General features: G+C 38.5%; 1 protein-coding gene across 7 annotated transcripts in view; it reads right to left on the reverse strand.

Annotated features, from left to right (window-relative positions):
* The window catches only part of LOC120302749 (reticulocyte binding protein 2 homolog b-like), a 145,619-nt gene that overhangs the window by 77,228 nt on the left and 43,634 nt on the right, over window positions 1-24,757 (reverse strand). For 6 of the 7 annotated variants that reach the window (XM_039331626.1, XM_039331624.1, XM_039331625.1 and 3 more), the window contains 14 exons: window positions 23,284-23,430; window positions 22,486-22,557; window positions 20,238-20,381; window positions 19,866-19,937; window positions 19,011-19,154; window positions 18,854-18,919; window positions 18,121-18,264; window positions 16,776-16,847; window positions 14,553-14,696; window positions 13,398-13,460; window positions 12,974-13,117; window positions 6,277-6,348; window positions 5,568-5,711; window positions 2,275-2,346 (listed from right to left, as the gene is read on the reverse strand). In XM_039331626.1, coding sequence (XP_039187560.1) covers window positions 2,275-2,346; window positions 5,568-5,711; window positions 6,277-6,348; window positions 12,974-13,117; window positions 13,398-13,460; window positions 14,553-14,696; window positions 16,776-16,847; window positions 18,121-18,264; window positions 18,854-18,919; window positions 19,011-19,154; window positions 19,866-19,937; window positions 20,238-20,381; window positions 22,486-22,557; window positions 23,284-23,430 — 1,500 coding nt within the window. The remainder of the gene's footprint in view (window positions 1-2,274; window positions 2,347-5,567; window positions 5,712-6,276; window positions 6,349-12,973; window positions 13,118-13,397; window positions 13,461-14,552; window positions 14,697-16,775; window positions 16,848-18,120; window positions 18,265-18,853; window positions 18,920-19,010; window positions 19,155-19,865; window positions 19,938-20,237; window positions 20,382-22,485; window positions 22,558-23,283; window positions 23,431-24,757) is intronic. The other variant, XM_039331623.1, reaches the window with a different exon arrangement.

The following is a 24,757-nucleotide window of genomic DNA, read 5'->3' on the forward strand; positions in this document are numbered from 1 at the left end:
AATAAAATGTGGTTAAATATTTATAAATATTTTATAAATTCAATAAAATATGGTAAAAATATGGCAAAGCAGTGGAAATTAAGTTTTTTAAAAGTGAGAAGACTCATAACAAGAATTTATTACTGCATTTCATATCATCTACCTTGGAAGCTATTAAAACATATAGTTCACATATATGTTTTTATAGTTCTGTCTTGCAAAAATAGATCATGCCTCTGTTGTCTAGAAGTGTTATAATTTTCCAAAAAGGTAATCTTAAATTATAATTATAATTTGCCTATGTGAACTGGTGACTATGAGGTGACTGTGAATTTGCTATATGTAAAAGGAAATTTGCTGCTACAGTTATGGCTTACAGTGGACAATGAGAATACTAAAGGGGTAGATAGCTTTTACCTTTTAAGATCATCTATCAGGAATAAAGAAATCAGAAATATAAGAAATACAGCATAGTAAAGTCTAACGTAAGGTAGGGCAGCAATGAAGGCCTTGGAAAAGACATTTGGATTTTGTGATGGATCTATACTTTCAAAAATCAGAATCATTCTGTTAATGTTTTTCCTTTGTAACATTCTATGGAAGTAAAAGTTGATTTTGAAAAAGCAAGATATAACAGTATGGACACTTTTAGTTGTCAGAGAATACCATGGAAAATAGGAAAACAAATCAATCATAGAAACAAATCAGTCCAGAATTCTAACTTGAGATACAAATTGCCAGGCTCTAATTAATACAGTGGTTCTCAACCTTTTTAATGCCGCGACCCCCAACCGCTCGTAAGTCGAGGACTACTCAACCGGTCGTAAGTCGAGGACTACTCAACTGGTGCAGCACCATTTGTAGAATGGGACTTTTGGCGGGCTCAGCAGGGCAGAGACAGCCTGGACAATTCCTATTGGCTTTTGAAAGCCAATAGAATTAGACTCTATTCAAGAAAGTCTATTCTATTGGCTTTCAAAAGCTAAGGAAAAGGGGGAAAAAATGGCGGACTGCATTGTTTGGCGACCCCCGTGAAATGGTCGTTCGACCCCAAATGGGGTCCCGACTCACAGGTTGAGAACCACTGAATTAATACATTGTGGAAGCATTATGCAAAGACTCAGCTCCTTGTGAAGTCCAAAATGCTGGGAAGAAAAGGCAGAACTGAATGACCAGTAGCAAGCTGGTTGAACTCACTTAAACAGCCATGCACCTATTTTGGGGGATCCACAGGGCCAGACTGAGAACAAACCATCCTGAAGAAGGTCTGTTTCTACGACCACTAATGATTGACTGTGGTTTAATTACACTTATGATATTTTCTTTGTTGAGCAACTTAAATGGTTCCCATTTTATGAATTAAATTGATGAAAGAAATCATCCACAGATTAAAAACTGACAATAAATCACATGCTAAGTACTACATATATATGTGTGGGCAACTGGATATGCAATTGAGAATTTTTCGTCATTCTTGCCTCAAATTTCATAAGACATTAAATAGCAACATTTGATCAATGAACTGAAGCTATTTAAATAAGCCACCACTTATTAATAGACATCACATTGCAAATTTCTGGGTTAAAATTATCCAATAGATCAGTGGTGGTGAACCTATGGCACGGGTGCCAGAGGCGGCACTCACAGCCCCCTCTGTGGGCACACACGCCATCGCTCCAGTCCTAGGCCTTCAGCTGGGTTTTATAAAATCTTTTCGCTTTAGGCCTCCACCGCCGTGTACAAAAAAAAAAGGTTCAATCAATCAGTCAATTTCAACTTCTCACGGAAAAAAAAAGATTTTGCAAAGTTGGAATTGATTGATTGAACTTTTTAGTCCCACCCAGTCTGCTGTTATCACCGCAGCCACGCCCACCCAATGGGCCACGCCTGTCCAATGAGCCACACCCACACAATGGGCCACACCCACCTGGCACCCAACGATGCATAAGTGGATTTTGGGTTGCAGTTTGGGCACTCTGTCTCTAAAAGGTTCGCTATCACTGCAATAGATTCTTTATTACAGATCTTTTTCCAATGTAAGGTTTCCAAATGTAAATTTCTTCTGTCCAATTTTTTAAAAATGTAACCACTTTGTTTTCTACCTAATCTTCTGAGATGCTTATTATTTTTCTGTTCAATTTTTTATACTTCGGGTTTTTTTTTTTTAACAGATTCTATTCAATGCTGCAAAAGATTCTGTTTGGATAATACCTCAACAGTAGTTTTTTTTTAACATTCTGAGAGACAAATGTTCATCTCCTACCAAAGTAATGGCTGTGTTTTTAAGAACCTCACCTAAAGAGTCCCTGAAGTACTGCATCTTAGGAAGAGTCATCAGAAAGTCTTTTAGATTTACAGTCCCATCAGCTAGTAGGAAAAGAAGGTACATAAAGCAACCATTAAATCATAAAAATGTCTGGTCATAAAAATATTCCTAGATAAGAGAGAGTTGTTTTGAAGCCTTGGGCAGATTTACCTGCCCAAATGTCATAAAAGACTTTCAATGCAATCATTTAAGCATTTTGATTAAAAATAACATTTTTATCACATTTGTTACTATGCAGTTATTTCTATCAAGGTTTATGGTTTATTATAAGCAATACCCATGATCAAAAGTTAACATGTTCATGTTCTTGAAGAATATCTATGAATATAAATCTTTACTGATTTTCTGGAAAGGAATTTCAAAATACATAGTGTAATATTAAAATCAATAAATACCAATCACCAAGAGGAAAGTAGTAAAAAATTTAATGAGCTTTCGTTGGGATCATCCAACATCATCAGGGCTTTAAAAGTAGTCACTGGGAAAGAGCCTTTATACGATGTTAGCAGCCTGTATCCGGCTTGTTCCCCTCCCCCCTCATCCTCGTGTATATGACACCATGCTTTGGGGGGCTGCAGTTCTTCCTTGATCTCACTGTCAAATTCCTCCGTCTCTTACAACCATGATCCAAGTGTGCCACCTCCTCTTTGCTACGTATTCCCCTATCCACAGACGCCACCCCCATCTGATCGTTATCCAATCCCCCGGTCCCCTCACCACATCCATCAAAGTGTTTCTTTATTGCACAGGCGATAGTGTGTTGATGACCAACATGCAGCCGGCTAGCTTCCTGTTCGTTCTTGCCCGCCGGGGAGCTTCCTCGCTTCTGGCCACTGATGACTGATTCGGCATTCTAGCAATGGGGGGCCGATTCCGATGTCACACTCCCAGCGCCAAGCACGTCGGGCGCGTGTTCCCGTAGCAACTCACAAGATCTTCACTCATCCCTTCATCTCCCATCACAGATGTCCCATCCCATTTGTCGGCAACAATCTCTTCCTCCCCCTGATCACGGGAGCCGTCCTCGTTCGTAAGCTGGGAATCTCTTTCCCTCTTCTGATGGGATCGAGTCATCATGGTGTGTTTACCCGATTTACTGTCTGGGGAGGTTTTTAAGGAGGTTTGTTGAGGTTGTTGGCCCATCCCGGAGCAGGTGGATATAGCTGATGGGGGGGTGTATGAGCCCATATCAATCCGGTTATGTGATAAAGTGGCAGCAGCGTTCCTTTCCCGATCCGGGCATGACCCATACATCAATCCTCTCCGGTGATTGAGGGGCCTGTTCATGTGCCAAGTTCTTAACGTTTGCTGTGCTGGGCACATATCCACATGTTGGTTGATGAAGTCCTTTCCAGAGAACCACACCTCTTTTAATAGTCGGCCCCCTTTGGTGGCATCACTCGCTAAGATCTGAATACGGTCAAAATCAAAACGGTGGCCATTTTCAACCATATGCAACCAGACCTGCGAGTGTTGCTCGCCCCTCTTAATTGCCAACTCATGTTCGTGCAGGTGAGTCTTCAACCTCTTAGATGTTTCACCCATGTAATTACGTGGGCAGTCCATGCACTTAATTTTGTACACCACCGCTGATCTTTCTGCGGTGGGGAGTTGGTCTTTGGAGTGCATGATCTTTGATCACAAAGTCTGGTCCGGTCTATGAGCCACCTTGATGTTGTAGGAGGCCAACAATCTAGCTGTGGCCTTAGAGACATTGTTGATATACGGTAAGGTGATGCGTGTGGTCTGCCCCTGAGATTCCTCTTCATGGTTACGTCGGGGTCCAAGTGTCCTACTATGGCGTCTTATGAAACCCAACGGGTATCCATTCAACTGAAAGACATGGTACAAATGCTTCCTCTCTTCTATTCTAGATTTCACCGTGCTGCAATGCGAATGTATATGCCCAAACAGCATTTTGATGCAACCAACTTTATGGGCTACCGGATGGTTACTGTTATAGTGGAGGATTCAATCCGTGTGAGTGGGCTTACGATAGACCTTCGTGCTTACAGAGCCATCTGGTAAGCGCTGGAGTAATACATCCAGGAAGGCTATCGAGCCCTGGTTCTCCTCCTCCACTGTAAACTTAATGTTTGGGTAGATTTAGTTCAGTATTCCCATAAAGTTGGTTTTATCGCATCGTTTAACGACGACAAAAGTGTTGTCCACATACCGGGCCCAAAACTTGGGCCAGTACTGGGACATAGCCTCATGTTCCAACTGTTGGAGGACCGCCTCTGCTATCACGCTGGATATAGGGGAGCCCATGGGGGTGCCTTTTATCTGTTCATATACGACACCTTGAAAGGTGAAATATGTGGTCAGGCAGAATTCTACAAGTTTTAACAAGTCTTCCACGCGCAGGGAGTCCCGGCATTGAGTACTTTCTCGTGCCTTCAACTGTTCTTTAAGAACAGCCATTGCAAGACCCCGAGGGATGGAGGTAAAGAGCAAGGTGACGTCAAACGATACCATCACCTCGTCTTCCTTCACCCTCAGGTTCTGGATTTTACCCAAGAACTCCTCTGCCAATTTAATTGTGGTAAGACTATCCTCCACCAGGTAGGAAATGCGTTCACTCAGCCACTTCGCTAATCCCGAAATGGGTGTACCCCTAAAGGAGATGATAGGGCGAAGCGGCGTGCCTTCCTTATGGATTTTAGGAAGTCCGTAAAACCTGGGGAGAGCTGAATCCTTAGGACGCATTCTCCTTAAGGTGTTCTCATCTACTCTTTTGGCACGCTTAAAATTGTTCAATAATTTGTTGATCTTATTCACCATAGATGCCATGGGATCCTTCCCAACCACTCTATAAGCCATTGTATCCTCAAGGAGTTCTAATCCCTTGGTCACATACAGCACCCTATTCATTACCACAGTGGCCCTACCTTTGTCTGCTGGTAATATGATTATAGACTCATCACTTTTGAGTTGTTCTAGGGCCACAGAATCCTCCCTGGATAGGGTCTGGTAGTGCCTATGTTGCATAAGCAGTCCTTTGACTTGCTGTTTTATAGAGTTTCTGGAATCCTCCCCTACACCCCCGTGATACATGGCAGGTTCTAAAGCTGCTATAAAGTCCAACAAGTGTGCATCCATGAGGTTATGTCCTATATCGCGCTGCAGCAAGGTGAGCTGAGAGTGTGATATATATATACCACCACAACTTGCTATAGTATTTTTCCCAATGAACCCAGATATTGAACTTACCAAACCAAAATATAGGCTGTTTCACCTTATTAAAAAAAAAACACCTTACCATCCACATCAATATCCTGCAAAATTTCTTGGATTTTTTCCTCTGTCAAATGAAGACCCAACTTATCTATAGTGTCCTGCAGTTCATTTGTATGTAGTTGGTCACCATGCATTTTATCAACAATGGTAATTACATGCTGTAAAGCTAGAGAAAGACGAGGAAAAGAACAATGTTTCAAGGAAATGTACCATAAAGAAGAGGCCAAAATACCCTAAAGGAATTCCACCCACATTATATCTGGTCTCTTATCCCAGGAGGAAAATACAGAAAGGGTTAATTCTAGAGGAGTGTAGTAAAATGAATACAAAATCTGATGCTATCTTAGATCCATCTACTTGGTCAAAGATATGAAGAAATGGTAGCAACCTGACTCCAAGACCTTTAAACCAGACTTCCACAAAGGGAGTAAAGGAGTGATTCCAGGATCATAGAGCCAGATCCTTAAAGTCCTGGAGTCTAAATACTAAGGAGCCCAGAGTGAGGAACCAGAATAAGGCCCAGCTCAAAAGAATGCAAAGAACTAATGAAATTTTAGGGAGAAATAAGGGCATAAAAATAAGCGCGTGCTGTGGATTTAGAAACTGAGGCACTCTACCTATAAACCCTAACACTTTAAACTGGGCTTCCCTTGAAGAAAGAGCCCACTAAAACAAGTAACATTTATTGCACATATCTGCTAACAAAAAAATTCAGATTTATTTGAACTTACCTTCTATTTCAGTGAAATCTTTAGTTTCACCCAGTGCTAGCAAAAACTCTTTGAAATCTATTTCATCATTTTCTGAAAAACATTTTGTTTTTTATTTAATGCACAGGACACTTCTGGGACAAAGGAAAACACACACAAGAAAGTATTCCTTATTGTTTGGTGGGAATTGCACATACTTTAGCTATATAAAAATGAAACAAAACTTTAACTTGGTGCTAATATTTTTATATTCCCTTTTCTCCCAGTGAAGTATTTGCCATATTATATATTTCTCTGTGGATTAGAAAATAATAGATAATAATAATAGAGAGTGCTTGCACTTAAAGCGGTATATAAGTCTCATAAAATAAATAAATAAATAATAAATAATCTTACTTAGTTAAGAATATGATTTACAATGCTTTCAACTAAACCTGTGATTGTTTTCACCCCCAGTTTTTGTGCACCTTGGAGGAGACTGTTGAAACTTAAATTATGCAAAATAAATAGTTTACCTCTAATTCTCACAACAAAGAGCAAGAGAAAAAAGATAAGGCCTCAGGGATAGATGTTTACTGGATAAATGTTTAAATGTTAAGATGTGTCCGTGGCTTGTTGAAGGAGTAGTTGTACAACTTATTTAAAGATTGTTGTCAACCTTATGAGGTAGTTCAGAGAAGCTCTAACTTTATTGTAAGATTAACATAATCTTCCAAGTCTGAAAGTACATCTCTTTCCTCTTGCCTTTACGGTCCAAGAAACTAGGAAGGGTCATTTCTGAGATGTTTGCCATGCCCCCATTTCTTCTCTGAATTCAGCTACCCCCATCTTACCATTGTCTAATCTGCAGCTCTTCGTGTCTTCCAAGGTCATACCATTACATCTATATACATAACGCCAGGCTTCTTAAAATGAGAATTGGGTATGTGTAGAGAAATTTAAAAAGCTGAATTTAATGGGAATGGGAAACTTATGGGTACATAAAACAAGAAGTGGTAGGAACAAGAAAGAAGAGTTGACAAATAAATATGGAATGAATGAAGAAGTAAGTGACCCAGCATTTATATTGTATATTGTATTTATACTGTATTTAAACTCCATTTCAACCTCTGCCAGAACTGCTGGGACATGCTATACTGCATTCAGCTGATGCAAGAGCTGTAAGTCTTGGGAGATTCCACCAGAATAGTAGATAGGCCCTGATTGGATCTCCATTGTATTTATATTGTATTTATACTGTATTTAAACTCCATTTCAACCGCCGCCAGAGCTGCCGGGACGTGCTATACTGAATTCAGCTGATGCAAGAGCTGTAAGTCTTGGGAGATTCCACCAGGATAGTAGATAGGCCCTGATTGGATCTCCATTGTATTTATATTGCATTTATTCTGTATTTAAACTCCATATAATTATATAATTATATAACTAAAAATCAAAAACAGCAGTAGTACATTCAGGGCAAGTGGATCTGAGATTCCCTATATCTAAGAATGTCTGGCTTAGTTCAGTGCAACCCTTGCTTTGCAGCTGTCTTCCACAGTACCCTTTTCAAACTTGGAAACTGTCCTATCTGTAAACAAATCACTAGCCTACAAGGACAGATTACTTATCTAGGCTCTGTAATCTCTGCTCTTCAGGCAGAAATTAGGTGTCCAGTTCAGCCCCTCTATTCTAGTAAGCCTCCGTGCTATCAGCCCTCTCTACCACAAAGATTCTGCAGGAGAAGGGCAGTGTGGACAACCGTGGGATCTGGCAGGGTGAGAGCTGTGAACCATAAATGCAAAGCTTTCGCTGTGTCTCTGCACAACAGTTATAGTACCCTTGCTGACCTTAATAGGGACATTAAGGAGACAGGTAAAGGTATTTGTGAAGATAACTCAAATAAGCAGGGGATTGTGGTCTGAGATGAAGAACTAGATTTCGACAGGGAGAAGTGGGAATCAGGTATTACACATCAGTCAGGCAAGAACAGAAAGGCATCCAAAAAGAGAAACTACCTTCTGGTAAGTGATTCAATTATAAGGGATGTAAATTTAGGAAAGGACACAGAGGCTTTGAAAGAGGTCCGGTGTCTTCCAGGTGCTACTGCCAGTAGGGACAAGAAGCGTATTTCTAAAATAATCAAGAATGGCAGCAAGGACTGTGATGTGGAGGCTATCGTACATCTTGGCACTAACAATCTGTCGAAAAAAGATGTACTCTTTGTGCAGAATGATTTCCAAAGCTTGGGGAAGGAACTTAGCAGAATAGGCTGTAGGCTTACTTTCTCAGAGGTTTTACCAATGTATAAGGAGCAAAATGGAAAAGGCCAGTGCATAGCACAATTCTATATGTGGCTAAAGGAATGGTGTAAAGGGGAAGGCTTTGGATATATTAGTCACAATGTCTGTAGCTGGTCCAGTGAAAAAGATGTACAAAAGAGATGGTTTGCATCCATCAAAGAAAGGGACTAAGTTACTTGGCTATAAATTCACAGATTTTCTGGAGGAAAATTTAAACTAAACAGCGGGCACAGTGAGTTAATTGATACAGAACAACCCTGTCCCTGGCAATCTAAAAATTATAGGGCTATCAGTGCGTGTAAGAATACCAACCTTGCTGTCAAGAAAAATCAAGCCTCCAATAGCAAGTGCCACACAAAGTGCACTAACCAAATAGGTGGTAAGACAATAGGGGAACTCAGGCACCACACAGGTTATGTAGAAAGTAAACACAGGGCCAGTCATAAAGGACTCAAATGTCTATACACCAATGCATAGAGTATGAACAGCAAACTGGGTGAACTAGAAATTCAGGTTAATGAGGGCAGATATAATATTGTTGCCATTACAGAAACATGGTGGGATGAAACCCACATATGGAACACACAGCTAGAGGGATTTAAATTATTTAAAAGAAACAGACCAAATAAAAGAGGAGGTGGAGTTGCTCTATATGTAAGAGATAACTACATCTCTACACAAATAGAGCACAACAATGATGAAAACTGTCTTGAATGCATTTGGGTCAATATAAAAGGGGGGAGGAAATGACATTGCCATAGGTGTATACTACAGGCCACCCAACCAAACAGAGGAAATAGATGAACTTTTTGCTAGTCAGCTAACTAAGGTATGTAGGAAGCATATCACAATAGTAATGGGGGACTTTAACTACCCTGACATCAACTGGGAGACAAACTCTGCACCAAGTGGAAGATCAAACAGGTTCCTGGCAAACGTAGCAGACAACTTTGTCTCCCAAAAAGTAAAGAAAGGAACTAGGGGATTAGCCATTTTGGATCTATTCTCACTAACAGACATTAAATGATAGAAGGTGTGGAATCTATAGGAACCCTGGGAGGAAGTGATCATGTAATACTGGAATTCAACATTTTGAAGGCAATAGAACACAGTCAAACTAGGGTCTTGGACTTCAAGAGAGCTAATTTCAATAAATTTAGAGATGGCTTGGGAAGGATTTCATGGATGAGAATTCTCAAGGGGAAAACAACTCAAGAAGCTTGGGAAATTTTGAAAAATGAGATAATAAAAGTCCAGTCTAGCACAATACCAACAGAGAGGAAAAATAACAGCTCTCAAAAGAAACCAGGATGGCTGCATAAAGAACTCTCTGACAAATTGAAAGATAAAAAGGACAAGTATAGAAAGTGGAAAGAGGGGCACATAACTAAGTCAGAATATCAGCAAATAGCCCGAGCCTCCAAAGATGAAGTGAGGAAAGCCAAGGCTCAAAATGAACTAAGGCTTGTGACCAAAGTCAAAAATAACAAAAAAAAGCTTCTTTCAACATGTAAAAAACAAGAAAAAAGTGAAGGAAATGATTGGTCTATTAGTGGATGAAAGTGGCAAGAAGGTGACAAGCAACAGGGAGAAAGCAGAACTATTTAACTCGTTTTTTGCATCTGTCTTTACACAAGGGAAAAAACAGACCAACCTATCAAAAATAGTGCCATAAAAAACAGAATAGAAACACAAGTTGAGATAGGCAAAAAAATGGTAAGTGAGCACCTGTCCAGTCTAGACGAGTTCAAATCACCAGGACCAGATGGATTATACCCCAAGGTTCTCAAGGAACTGGCAGATGTGATTTCAGAACCACTGAACTATATTTTCCAAAGATCCTGGAGCACAGGGGAACTACCAGAGGACTGGAAAAGAGCTGATGTAGTTCCCATCTACAAAAAAAGGAAAAAATGGACCCAGGAAATTACAGACCTATCAGCCTGACCTCAATACCTGGGAAGATCCTGGAAAAGATAATCAAACAATAAATCAACAAACACCTAGAGGCAAACAAAGTCATTACTAAAAGCCAACAAGGGTTTGTCAAAAATAGATCATGCCAGACAAATCTTATTGCATTCTTTGATCAAGTGACAAAATTAGTGGATCAGTGGAATGCTGTGGACATAATTTACTTGGACTTCAGTAAAGCATTTGATAAAGTAGATTGCAACCTACTATTTAACAAGATAGAAAAATGTGGGGTAGAAAGCACCACCATCAGATGATCCGTAGCTGGCTGACCGGCTGTATTCAGTGTGTGGTCCTCAATGGAACCGCATCTACATGGAGGGAAGTGTGTAGTGGGGTGCCCCAAGGCTCTGTTCTGGGCCCAGTGCTCTTCAACATCTATATCAACGATTTGGATGAGGGCATACTGTAGATGGGGAACTCATCAAATTTTCAGATGACACCAAAGTGGCAGGAATAGCCAACACTCCAGAAGACAGGCTTAGGATACATGAGGATCTGAACAGACTTGAACACTGGGCGCTATCTAACAAAATGAAATTCAGTGGTGCAAAAAGCAAGGTTCTACATTTAGGCAAGAAAAACCAAATGCACAGGTACAGTGTAAGGGGTACCTTGTTCAATAGTAGTAACTGTGAGAGGGACCTCGGAGTCCTAGTGAACAATCACCTAAATATGAGCCAGCAGTGTGCTGCAGCTGCCAAAAAGGCCAACACAGTGCTAGGCTACATTAACAGAGGGATAGAATCAAGATCACGTGAAGTATTAATACCACTTTACAATGCCTTGGTAAGGCCACACTTGGAATACTGCATCCAGTTTTGGTCACCACGATGTAAAAAAGATGCTGAGACTCTAGAAAGAATACAGAGAAGAGCAACAAAGATGATTAGGGGACTGGAGGCTAAAGCATATAAGGAACAGTTGCTGGAATTGGGTATGTCTAGTTTAATGAAGAGAAGGACGAGGGGGGACATGATAGCAGTGTTCCGATATCTCAAGGGCTGCCACAAAGAAGAGGGTGTCAAGCTATTCTCCAAAGTGCCTGAGGGCAGGACAAGAAGCAACGGGTGGAAACTAATCAAGGAGAGAAGCAACCTAGAACTAAGGATAAACTTCCTGACTGTTAGAACAATTAACCAGTGGAACAACCTGCCTCTAGAAGTGGTGAATGCTCCAACACTGGAGGTTTTTAAGAAGAGACTGGACAGCCATTTGTCCGAAATGGTATAGGGTTTCCTGCCTGAGCAGGGGGTTGGACTAGATGTCCTCCAAGGTCCCTTCCAACTTTACTATTATTAGCACCAAAGAAGTATGTTGAAGTGATTGGATGATATAAAAAGAATGAAGGTCTTTGAAGGGTTTGATGAAATTTTTATCACAAAGACAAAGCTGATGTTTAAAAGACAAGTATGAAATAGCATGGATTTTCCAGGACAGGAAGGCATGGAATGAATAATATTGTGAGCAGTGTAGGTAGTCCTTGCTTAGTGACCACAACTGAGCAACTTCATAGTTAAGCACTGTACTTGTTAAACAGAAAAATCACATGAGGGCAATAGATTTATGATGTCACTTTCCATATAGTCCTTAATCAATATATTATATGACCACATCTTGTGATTTTTAATTTCATGGTCTCTATTAATTCTGCTTGTCAGAAGAATGGTGATCATGTGACCATGAGACACTACAATGGTTGTAAATGTGTGGTAGTTATAATATGCCCAAATGGCAATTATGTGGTTGTGTGATATTATGGCAATTGTAAATGTGAGGTTAAGTTGCAAAACTGGGTGGTTTTTTTTACACTGTTGTAAGTTCAAATGGTTGCTAAACAAGCCAGTTAGTAGGTAAGATCTATCTTTATTGATAGGAATGAGATTTCATCACATTTCCTGTTCTTTGTCTGACCTCATTTTAATTTTTTTTTTTTCATTTTTCTTGTTCTTTTTCAGTGCTTTCCATAACACTGCTTCCCCCAAAATATGCTGGCTATGTATTATGCATGCCAGTGTGTAACCTAATTCCAGTTTGTGATTTGAATGACACTACAGTTGAAGACATCTGAAAAATTCACATTCCTTGGTGAGGAGAGGATGTGTCATTTTTTATGCAATATATGAAAAAGAAGACTGTTTTCATTGACTGCCCATGGAGGCAATCTTCTTTTTTTTCCTTTACAGATGTAGATATTAAGGAAGATGCAAGGAATATCAAAAACCATAATGTTACATTTATCTATTGGCGGCTGTTGAGCTAGTATATAGCTATTCACTGAATGATGTATGTATGTATGTATGTATGTATGTATGTATGTATGTATGTATGTATTTGATTGTTTGATTGATTGATTCATTCATTCATTCAACAACTAAATGTTCAATTCTATTCAGATTTTGAGTTTTTAATTTTAGCATAGCCCAGAAGTTATAGACACAAAGAATAAGGCTTTGTCTTACCATCAGTTTTGATAGTTTGAATTATCTGATTGAATGTTGAACTAGGTAAGTCAACACCCATATTCTCTAGAGTATCCTCCAACTGTTTGGTAGTCATCTTCTCTTCTTTGAGGTTTTCAATAACCTTTGTGGCATTCTGCAATGCTGGAGAACATGAATTGTTAGAAGAAAGAAGAGGCTGCTGTAATTTTCAGATCACCCAGTGCTTTGCAGAAGAAACAAAGTTTGGGAAGTTGTGGATCTGCCAAGCCAGGACATGACTGTTAAGTGGCCAAAAAAGGAAAGAGAGAAAGGAAAACCTGACCCTGGGAACTGACTCTTCTCTTTTTTATTTATTTCCATTTCATTTGGTATTTGGAGAACTTCTGCCCTCTGCCTTCCATGCAAAATTTGAGTTTTTTTCACTCACATTTCAATTGCTTACCTTTGAAATCAGAAATGCTGGACAAAATCTTGAGGAATTCAGTCCCATGAACTTTCCCTGATTCTTCAATGGTTTGAACAAAAAAAGAAAAATGAACAAACAAGAGATCAGCAACTGGACAAAAGCTGTTGTGCTATGGTGTCCTGAGGAGGGGGCACACCACTGCCTTTTGAAGAGCCAGCAGAATCACTCCCTATCTCAAAGAGGAATTAACCACTGACCAAAACCAATAATAATGCATCCCCTCCCTTACAGATTTAGCTAGCCAGGGAGGAGCATGGATCTAAAAGACAAGTGGCTGAACTAGCAGCTGCAAGATTTTGCCTCTGGAACCCAGTTGGGTCTATTAATCAGCTGGGGTGAGCTATTATAATAGACCCAATCTCTCTGTGAAAGGAGGTGGTGCCAGAGAATTGGAGGCTCACACCGGAGTGATTCGACCATAACAAGAAGGAAACCACTCTCTTCCCCAAATCCAGAACATGGTGCTACTGTTCTGATAGGAAAAAACTCTGTCAAGTATATTACCACCTTTATGTGTCAGGCTCTGGATGACTTGGGATAAGCCCATGGCAGCCATGGTGGACATAAACTCTTGAGCTATCTCTGTTCCCAGATCCAGAGAAGGTAAATTAAAGTTCCCAAGGTCACCATCCCAGCCAAAAAGCTTAGGCATAGAAGCTGTTGTACACCTCTTGGTATCCAACTTAATAAACTGTCTTACACCCAAGAATTTGAAGAACAGGGCCTCTGGATGCTTCTTAAGTATCTCAGATTACCATTTTCCTATTCTGGATTCATATTTTTAATCACATTAGAACCCAAGCCTCAGAGACAAGAATGAGATAGAATACTGATATATTAGAGAATGAAATAGCCAGAAAAACTGGGTTGTCTGTGGGCAAGAGAGTAAAAAACCCCTCAAGAATGCAACTGTGATCAAGTGATGGAAGCCCTCCCCTCTTTTAGGCACATAAAAAAGGAGAGAGGCTTCAATTGCATGGATATGGCTGTCATCTTGCATGTAGGTGTCCTTGCAAAGAAACACACCTTTGTCAGTTTTATCTTCAAAAATATTTAATGGAGGCCTTTAAACAGAAAGGAAAACAGTGTTTTTTTCCTCCCCAATAATCTATCAATTTATTAAAGACTTACCATCAATGGAAGCAAATGCCAGAATTTCTTGCAGATCATCAGGTGTCAGGTGGCTGCCTAAGTTTTCTAGGGCATCCAGCAACTCTTCCTTTTTAATGTCCTCTTTTACAATCTTGAGGATAATACTGAAAGTATTCTGTAAAGCTTCAGGACACAAATTTCAAAATGAGCTCAGCCTTGCTTATTCCTAGCCTATTCTCTGACATTCCTCAAACAAGATTTGAAGCAAAGTGATCTTGTGAAGCCATATTTAATGTTGATAGAATGGACTCTTTCAATGCAAACATGGAACTTACTCCCAACTGAATCAATGAAAGATGGTAATTACTGGAGCTCATCAAATGAGGTCCATTCATCTTCTGAAAATGATGTGGAGAAGTAATTTTGAAATATACAGAAGCTTTGCCTGATGGGGCAGTTAATGCTAGTAGCATTTCAAAGAGATACTTCCCATGTATCATTTAGAATGTGAGAACCAATTCTAGCCTTTCAATATATGTCAAATCATAATGTATATCCTGATTTCTCAGAAGTTGTAGCCGACTCACTACTTTTGCACATTAACTCTTGAGCTAACTGTGCACTTTTCAGGATGAATTAAGATGGTAGATAACAGAATTCCTAGGTTAAAAAAAAATATGAATATTACCACCAGTTTGGTATAAGGAGGCATTCAAGTTTGAACTATTTTTTCCTGCTCCCAGAAAGGAAGAAAATAGTACAAACAGAAGTGAGCTTTCCTCGAGAAAAAACTGATCTTACATATGCCACAAAATAATTGCAGAAATGATGTGAATGATTACTTACATTGTCTACAACCTGATGCCTAACACACCTGACATAAATTATAGCATTCCTCCTATCTGTGGGATGATGGCTTCAGGGATAACCTTCTACCCAGATTATACATTTTAGAGCTGACCTTGGAGATAGGGAAGGAATAATTTAGCAGATAAGGGGAGAAGGAATGAATAGCTATTAAGGAGGAAGTTGTAGAGAAGCTCACATGGTGCTGAGAAAGAAATTTAAAATGTCATGATATAAAGTGGGACAGACTGGTTTCTTCTGTCCAATTCTTGGAGCAGCCTGAAGTTTTTTTGGCAAAGTTTTTTCAGAACTGATTTGCATTGCCTCCTTCCCAAGGCTGAGAAAAAATGACTGGCCCAAGGTCACCAAGCTCGCTTGGTGACTAAGATGGACTAGCTTATGGTCTCCTGGTTTCTAGTATTTTGTTACTCTAATTTATTACAATAAAGCACATTTCTGAAGTCTGTGATATCCTTTTTTTTTTTAAACCCAACTGATCTCAAAAGGTTGATATTGGACCCTAATGGCAGAATTCTTTTGTATTTTATGCTCTATCAGGCTCTTCTTTTCAGATCTTTTCAGTAGCTAAGCTTAGTAGAAACTGTGCTAGAGCATATCTAAAGCCAACACGAAGGGTAACTTTTCTCTGTTAATATTATTGTATTTATTAATTTTTTAACCCTGTGAGGTAGGATGAACAGAGAGAATACCTGGCCCACAGTCATTCAATGTGTTTCTATAGTGAAGGATGGACATGGACCTGAGTCTCCACAATTCTGTCCCAATAATGTAATCACAATATCACTAGGTGGTGATAAATCAGATAAATAATGTGCTTTGAAAATAATTTGTAACCGGGGCTTTGGATTTCATATCACCATAGACTGTGAGATACCAAATTTGTATGAGGTCCACAGATGCAATGTACTATTCTGAAGCACATTGAACCTTGCTCTGAATCCATTCCCATTTGAACTGACGTGTCTTTACAAAAGATAAGAGATATGTAACAATTTGGTGGGTAAATACTGCAAAAATATGTTTTATTTTAGGGCAAACATATCTAATGTTGTACTTTTGAGCAATAAACAAATGGAAATTTGGCCTTATTTTGAAATACTTTTTTGAATTTTGCAATTTGGTTCCCAATCAACTGATTAAACAAGCTTCATATATTAAGGAAAAGTGTGCAAAATAAATATATAGAAAAGGAAATAATTTTAAAATATATGGTACATTGGGGAAAATTGACTTCAAAAATTATATATGAATGTTAGGAAATATCCTCCCAATGTATATTAATTTTGATATGTGATTAAAACAGACTGAAATTTAAGTTGGAAAACATGAAAAGTGCAAAGATGTTTACCAATTTATTAGTATCTATGCAAATACTATCATATTTTCTGGTCTTACCATGAAATTCTTCAAAGGACTCTGTACTGATTATTTCTTTCACAATATCATTAAAATGTACTGTCCCATCTTCTATAAGGAACAGAACAACAAATTGGTTGAATGGAAGTAATAATATATGCATGACAAATCTAGGTTCTGAAAATATTTCTAGAATATTGTTTTGAGGAAAGTTACTGTGTTCTTTGATATTACAAGAATTAGTGATTAGAGATCTGATAAAAAATACTTTGACTTTATACAATGTTTACCAAGGATCACCACTGAATGCAGCTTATTTACTCTAAATAAACATGCCACCATTTAAATTTTTAATACAAGATATTAAAAAAATATCTTATTTATCTTATGCAAGAGAAATAAATGTGGATTAGGTAGTAAGAAAACTTGGCAAAATCATTGTTAAGAAATAATTATGACTGAACTAAGAACTCAAAACCTTTTAATAAACATTGAGGGTACTAAAACACCAGCCTTCTCTAATTTGATGTTTTCTAGTTGGGTTGCAGTTCCCAGAATATGCAGCCTGGTGTAAATGTGTATTGTCACACTGGTAAAGAGGCTAGTAGCCATTGTGTAAACAGTATCGAAGTGCAGATTAGGCCTTATTCTAAAAAAAAAAAGGCTTTTCTCCCTTTGAAGGCATGGGACAGATAAAATAAGGAATTGTTTTGTGTTTTCTATATGTAGTTCTAGTTGTTAGAAATCTCATGTTGTCACCTTAATATTTTATTTTAATAAATATTGCTAATTAGAAGCTAGAGAGGTAAATCTGTTCCTAAACATGATGAAAACAAAATGATGAAATGACACAACATGAGCTTTGTACTTGCATTGCAACACTGCATACAAATAGGTAAGGAACAGAGTTTGTATCATGATGTTGCAATACATGTTTTGTCAATCTATCCAGTCCCATTAATACCTATCCTGATTGCTGCTACAAGGTTTTGACACCTACATGTCCAGCAACCCTATTTTGAATTGTAGTTCTAACATATCTGGGGGATCTTAAATTAGTGAAGCTGATATATGAGGGTTGACATATGGCCTCCTTATGTATAGCATATGTGATGCTATCATGAGCATGTTTCCTCATGATCATCTTTCACTACCAGCTCAGGAAAGAAAAAAAGTATTAAATATTCTTACATCTCTTTACTGCCATCTAGTGACCATCTGCATTTTTGCAGTCCATATACTATCACTATCATAAGACTAGAAAGAATTTTATTACGTTTTTTCTGTCAGTAGTGGAAATATGAAGGAATGAATTTTATTATTTAAGTAATGATAAAATATCTGTATGCTGGAATACTGATATTGAAATAAGTACTAATCTCACCAGTGACTGTTACTGAGTTGCATAGTGATTGCATTTCATCCGGTGTCAAGCTGATACCCATGATAGTCAAGGTTTTTGTCAGGTCATTGACATTAACCTCCTGGTCTATGATATTATGCATTGCATCAAGAGTATCCATCAGCACTGCCAAAGAAATATTTGTATCCACATTCAGTTGCACATTTATTTCACCAACTGAAAAAGCAATGTTATTCCTCTTAAAACAGCATTTCAAGTGCTATATTCAACAAACTCAAATGAGGGCAGGGTTAAGTTGTCCTTATTCCATCTTTATTTTTCCTCTATTTCGTACAGTTGCTTTGCCTTTACAGTAAACAAGATCAACAGTCAAGAGAAAATCTTACCCAGCAGCTTGTTTGTAACTCCTTAAACCGCCACGTCTTTTCTCAGAATTGTGCCAGGAGAAGAACCAGCTACTTTAAAGAGTTAAAAAGGATGCTATATTTCTACCCCTACATACAAGGAAGTACTTTTTAAAAGAATCATAGAATTCCACAACAGAACATCATTCTTGAGACTTGAGGCTTGAGACTGAAAGTAAGTTCCAGGAGTCAATATTGAATATGTATACTCTAAGATATGATTGATGGCTAGAGGCCAGGTTTCCCTCCAAGAGTTGAACCCATAACACAAGGCACCAGGCTGGAGAAGATGATGCTAGGAAGACTATAAAAAACAGCTATAGAATAGAAAAATAAAATATTAGCCTTACCTTCTGGGATCTCTGGCATTACAGTTAAAACCCTTATGAATTCCTCTAAATTAACCTTACCATTACCTGCAAGGCAAAAGATGGGTTATGTTGAAATGCAGAAAAGAATAACTAAACAGTGATTTCAGGAATGCCACCTCATACTAAGAATGCTTACTGTCAACTTTGGCTACATTCATCACTTCTTTCAGTAGTTCACTGGCCTTGAAAAGTTCCATAGTGTCCAGGCTGGATTGAAGAGTCTGGAGATCAAAGTGATCATCTTTGAATTTGCTCAGGGCCAAGCAGATGAGTTGCAGTTCTATAAAAACATCACTCCAAGGTTAGCAAAACACAAGAGAAAAGCTTTTTACATCATCATTATCTGCATGACTAGGATATTTAAATAATCTGCCATGGTTTTGTTGTGGTTAGGGATGATGAGAAATGTAACTTCAACATATCTGGAGCTAACTAAATTAGGAAAGGTTGGCTTATACTAGTAAATATATTATGAAAGAAACAAGAAGGAAAAACATTATTCAAACAATTTCCCATTTTTAGTTCACCAAGCTGTTTCCAAATCTTCCATTTGGGTTATTCAAATTCATGAAATCTGTTAATGGTTATTATTAGTACTATAATACTAATAATAGTATTATTACTAATACTACTAATTAGTACTATAATACTAATAATAGTATCTGCCCCGATATATGTATTGAAGTCAGTACTTATATAGAGGCAAATAAATGTGAGAATATACAAATGTGAAAATTTCTAGGAGCTCTTTAGAGCAGTTAATGGAAATCTATAGCAGCAAATAATGTAACTTTAATCCAAAATTATGTCATTCTTTGCTTGATCCTCTGTTATTCTCTTTATCTACTGTCAAAAACCTTCTTTTCTCACTCAAGACATTCCTCATTACCTGTTTATCAAGTTGTCTCTTACTCTTAGCAATTAATTGCAAAAAACAGGATAGTTTGTATGTCTAATACTTAAAGATAATTTCAAATAAATTTTCACTCACCTGGGTTGATAACAAAAGTATCAGTATAGATCACATTTCTGATGAAATCTTTTAGATTTAATGTATTGTTATCTGAAAATGGAAGGGGAATGGAAAGAAGGCACAGAAAAATAAGAATAGAAGAATAATCTTTGTATGAATATAATATATAACATAGTATAGTACAGTATAGCATATAGTACATAGTATATAGAATATAATATATGGTATATAGTAGTACTATATACTTCTTGGATGAGAAGCGAAACTCTTCAAGGAAAAACAAAGTTCAGTTGCCTTTTACAAAAGCACTTGTGGGACAACAATGATCTGGATGACTGAGAATCTCCATTGACATATATCCCTAAAAGTCTCAAGAAAAATGGTACACACCATCAACATTGCAAAAGGCCAGTGCTTCTGACATCTCCTCTGTTGGCAAGTTGATATTGAAGCTCTGCATAAGCATCTGCAACTCTGTGAATTCAATTCTTCCATTTTTCATTTTGGCCAGAATTTCAAAACCATCTCCCAAGGCTAGAGGAGATGGAGACATAAAAGGGAAAGCAATTGGACTGAGGATAAAACATAATGATGCTGGATAATTCAGACTAATTTATGGGACCCATTTAAAAACGCATTTAAGGGTGTGGTGATATATGATCTGAATTGGGTAGGAGTAACTGCCTGCATGGGGGCAGAAGTATATACAGTAAATCAGCAAATTGATTAGGACTTCTTGCATTCAAAGTTTTTAAATGGCACAGGAACAACCGAAAAAAAATTCTATGTATCCATTCTTTGTATTCTTTCTACTCTGTCCCCATAAGTCACATTTTTGGGGGGTAGAAAATGGGAAGAAAAATAATAGTTGTTAATCCATATAAGTACCAACCGATTGGGCCAAACAGGAAGTGTTAGCTTTCTAGACTCCTTTGCGGTGCCTACAAGAATGTGAAAGAAAGACCACTTCACCTTTCCATGGGGCCATTGGAAGTCTTGTGCTGCTAGCCCAGGAGGTTAGGCTATTGCCTCCTGATTTAGAGCATATCTACACTTTGTCCTTGACTCAGCACCAGAATAGGCTAGTTGCCACTTCCTGAGTGCAGGAATGGATAATGTGGCATTCCTTCCATGTACAGCACACTGCAAATGCACTCTGTGTCTTCATTTTCCAGATTTGGTTCATAGTGGCTGTTTTGCAATCTGAGGATTCTTAAACCCTTCAGAACACAAAGCCTCTAGTGCTTCAGTTTTTTTTCTAGTAGGTGCCCCATCTCTGATGGGCTTCAGATTCTGGCACTTCCCTTTGCCTCCACTGGCTAGTCACTGTTATGTTTTCTGTATTTTAAAAACAATTTTGCAATTGATCCAGTGATGACCTTTTAACTTAACTTAATAAACTATCATCAACCTTAGGCATACATACGATCTTCACCTTTTATATCTTCTGGATATCCTTTTGGATTCTGCCCAGGTTAGTTAAGTCTAAATTGGCTTAAAAATGTTCTGTCAGAAAATGAAATGATGGGACTATGTACTTCATACTGTGTGCTTTGTATTGTGTTCCTTGTACCAAGTGCACTGTATGTTGTACTGCACGTTGTATTGTACTGGTTTTAGAAAAACCCTAAGTCAGGAAGACCTAGCTACCTAGCAAAAGGAAGGGAAATAATAATTAAAATATACATGCACATTTCTGCTAGAGCACATTTTGAAGCAGAGAGCTCTTGCACAAGAGGCAACATTCTTAATCACTGTATTGTTTTAATACTAATGATTAATAGGGACTCAGAGTAGGCAACTTTGTCTTACTTGCATGGTGTTTCTTCTCCTAGAAATAGCAATGAACTGTTAGGGTAAGCCTTTGAGGAAATAAAGTGCAGTTAGAACAATTAACCAATGGAACAACCTGCCTCCAGAAGCAGTGAATGCTCCAACACTGGAAGTTTTTAAGAAGAGACTGGACAGCCATTTGTCTGAAATGGTGTAGGGTTTCCTGCCTGAGCAGGGGGTTGGACTCAATGACCTCCAAGGTCCCTTCCAACTTTTTTTATCATTATCATTATTATTAACTACAAAGAGAAAGTCTATTGGTGGTAAGATTTGCAGTGAGAAAGAAGTTGGGCGACACTGACAGTAGCATTTTCTGACCTGAAAAAAATGGTCACTATTGCATTCTAGTAACAGAGCAACTAGTCAGGCTCTATCCTTAACTTTGCACAACTTTTCAGACTCTGTTTCTGGGGCTCCTACGTGCTTTTGCTATTAAATGCTCTGATCTTCCAAGTCTGTCAAATACCACTGCTCATTGCTTGTGGAAATTATCTGGCAATCTAGAATAAAAGAAAGCTGAAATGCCACTGTTTTATTGCAGATTTGATGGATGACTAACACCTTGCAGAAAAAAAATCTTTGCTTTCATTTGGTAATGCTAGCACACTTGTGAAAATAGACATTATTACAAGGAGCTCACAAATTCTGAAGGATCTCATTCTCAAAGCAATATCCTTCCAATTTTCTATCACTCATGGAAATGGAAGATTTATAACAATAAAAATGTAAACTTTTTAAAAGAAATGATTAGTTCTGTGCTCTCTCTCAGAGCACCTTGTGCCTTTAAGGGACGTCCAGATCATACCTGCAGAAGTTTTAAGTTGCTGATTCTTTGTCAATATCCTCAAGAAGTTATTGAATTTTGCCTGTCCAGCTTCTTCAAGTTTCATTGGGAAAGAGATAAACAATTATTGCAAATTGTGAAATTCTCCCCACTAATACTTTGTAGTTTGTTATCAAAATTAAGAACATAAATTTAAATTCAAATTGATCAAGGTCAAAACAATATCTACCCAAACAACTTTCAAAGATGCTCAAAAAGCTAGAGAGAGCTTTTCATTTAATATCCCCCTTTCCACAAATAGCTCTTCCTTTGTACTACTTATTTCTCATAAATCTTTTCTCTTGAAATACCATGCCAAATTATATCTTCCGATTACCAAAAAAGTTGTGGTTTCTCTGCCTAATACCATTCTAGAATTCCCATAAGATACTAACTCTCCTTCCCATTGATCCAATTAAGTACATTGTTAGAATAAGGCTGGCACATTTACAATTTTTCTCAAACCATTAGGGATGAATGGACTTTTTCAGATAGTGTACTTTGATCAGAAAAATTTTTCTAAATTTTTGAAACAAAATTGCTGCTAACACACTCTGCAAGACTTTGAACTACTAATGGTCAAAGCAGATTGGTGGTAGATAAAACTGAATGCAATTCAAGGGGGGTTGGACTTAGATCTCTTATGGGCATGGAGAGACTTAAGACTGATGATGCATTTGACCCCTCCCTAGTCATCTCTTACACTATTCCTACCTTTTTTCTACAGAACTATTACAATGTTAGGACATCTACATGTCTCCTTGTGGCTTGGCCACTTACCTGTAATGTTTGCTGACCTTAGTGCTTGGCCAATCACCTGGTTAGCCATGGGCAGGTCTACAGTTCTGAAGGTTCCTGTTTCAAGGTTTAGTCGTACTGCTTGGTATTCCTTAATCAACTTGAGAGCTAGGATGCAGTCAAGCACAGCTAGAGAGGCAAGGATCAGCAATGTCATTTATATCTATGCAGAAGAGCAAAGGTTCTCATTTTGAATGAGCATCGCAGCCCACAGGCTTTGATCAACTTATAGGGAATTATGGATAATTCTGTTGGTTGAGTGAAAGGGATTCTTTCTTTTCAAGGACTGCATTAACTTCAGGGAACTATTCCAGGACTGCTTTCTAGCAGTGGGATGGGCCACAGCCCAAAATACATGGGTGGCAGTAGAGGGGAGGAGGTTGAGAATCTATTCTTCTTCATACTTGTGTTCCTGACATCCACAGTTTCCATTCACCAGGTTAAAGATGATCTTTGAATCAGGGGTGTAGGTTACATTCATTAAAGCCAAGCAGTCTTTTGATAACCCATGCATAGGAAACAAAATAGGCCCGAGTGATTCTAATATTAGAAGCACATTGTTTCCTTTTCCTGGTGGTTGTCTGTTTTTCCTCCCAATTAGCCCAAGAACCAAGTCATTTGGTTATTACTGTATTTCTCTAACTGCATTCCAATTCTCTCTCTTTGCCCCCCTTCCCCCCCCCCTCAGGCCTAGCAACTGGTACTACTAAATTCTTTCCTAATGATGCCTGGAAGCTGTGAGAATCTTGTTGGGGGAAGAAGAGGTTTTGGTTCAATCCTAGTTATGTCTACTTGTTTTAGAGCCCCTGGTTCTAGAGATTTTCCATCTAATTTTGTATGGGTATACTCCCCCAATCAGAGTTGGTGTACAGCTTGGGTGTCCTCCTGCATGAAGGGTAGCCATGGTCAGGGGAGCTTTTACACATGTTTTTTTTTCCAGTTATGCCAATTCCTAGACAGTGAGGTCCTATTCAGAATGCTCATATCTTTAGTACTTCTCATATGGATTACTACAGCGCACTCCATATGGAGATGCCCTTGAAGAGCATTCAAAAACTATAGCTGGTCCTGAATGCAACTATCTTGGTATTTCTCATTATATTCATGTAAAATCATTGCTCTGCAAACTGCCCTGGCTCCCAGTAAGCTTCCAGATGGTTATCTCCTATAAAATCTTCATGATATGCCAGGCTATCTGCAGGAGCACCTTTCTCCCACTGTTTCTGCTTGCCTCACTAGATCTAGAGAAGGTATGCTTCAGGTTCCTTCTATCAAACAATGTTTCTTGTTGGACCTTGGAGTCATGTCTTCTTGGTGGCAGTGCTATCCTATGGAACAGCATCCCCGTGGAGATTTGGATGGTCCCAAGCCTGTTAGACTTTTGTATGGCACTGAAGAACTGGCTTTTTTCATAGACTTTTGGGTCAGCTTAATTGAGTGTTTGTTGAGTATTGTT

Source organism: Crotalus tigris, unplaced genomic scaffold, assembly GCF_016545835.1.
Source record: "Crotalus tigris isolate CLP2741 ecotype Arizona unplaced genomic scaffold, ASM1654583v1 scf7180000024437.13266115, whole genome shotgun sequence".
NCBI classification, from domain to species: domain Eukaryota; kingdom Metazoa; phylum Chordata; class Lepidosauria; order Squamata; family Viperidae; genus Crotalus; species Crotalus tigris.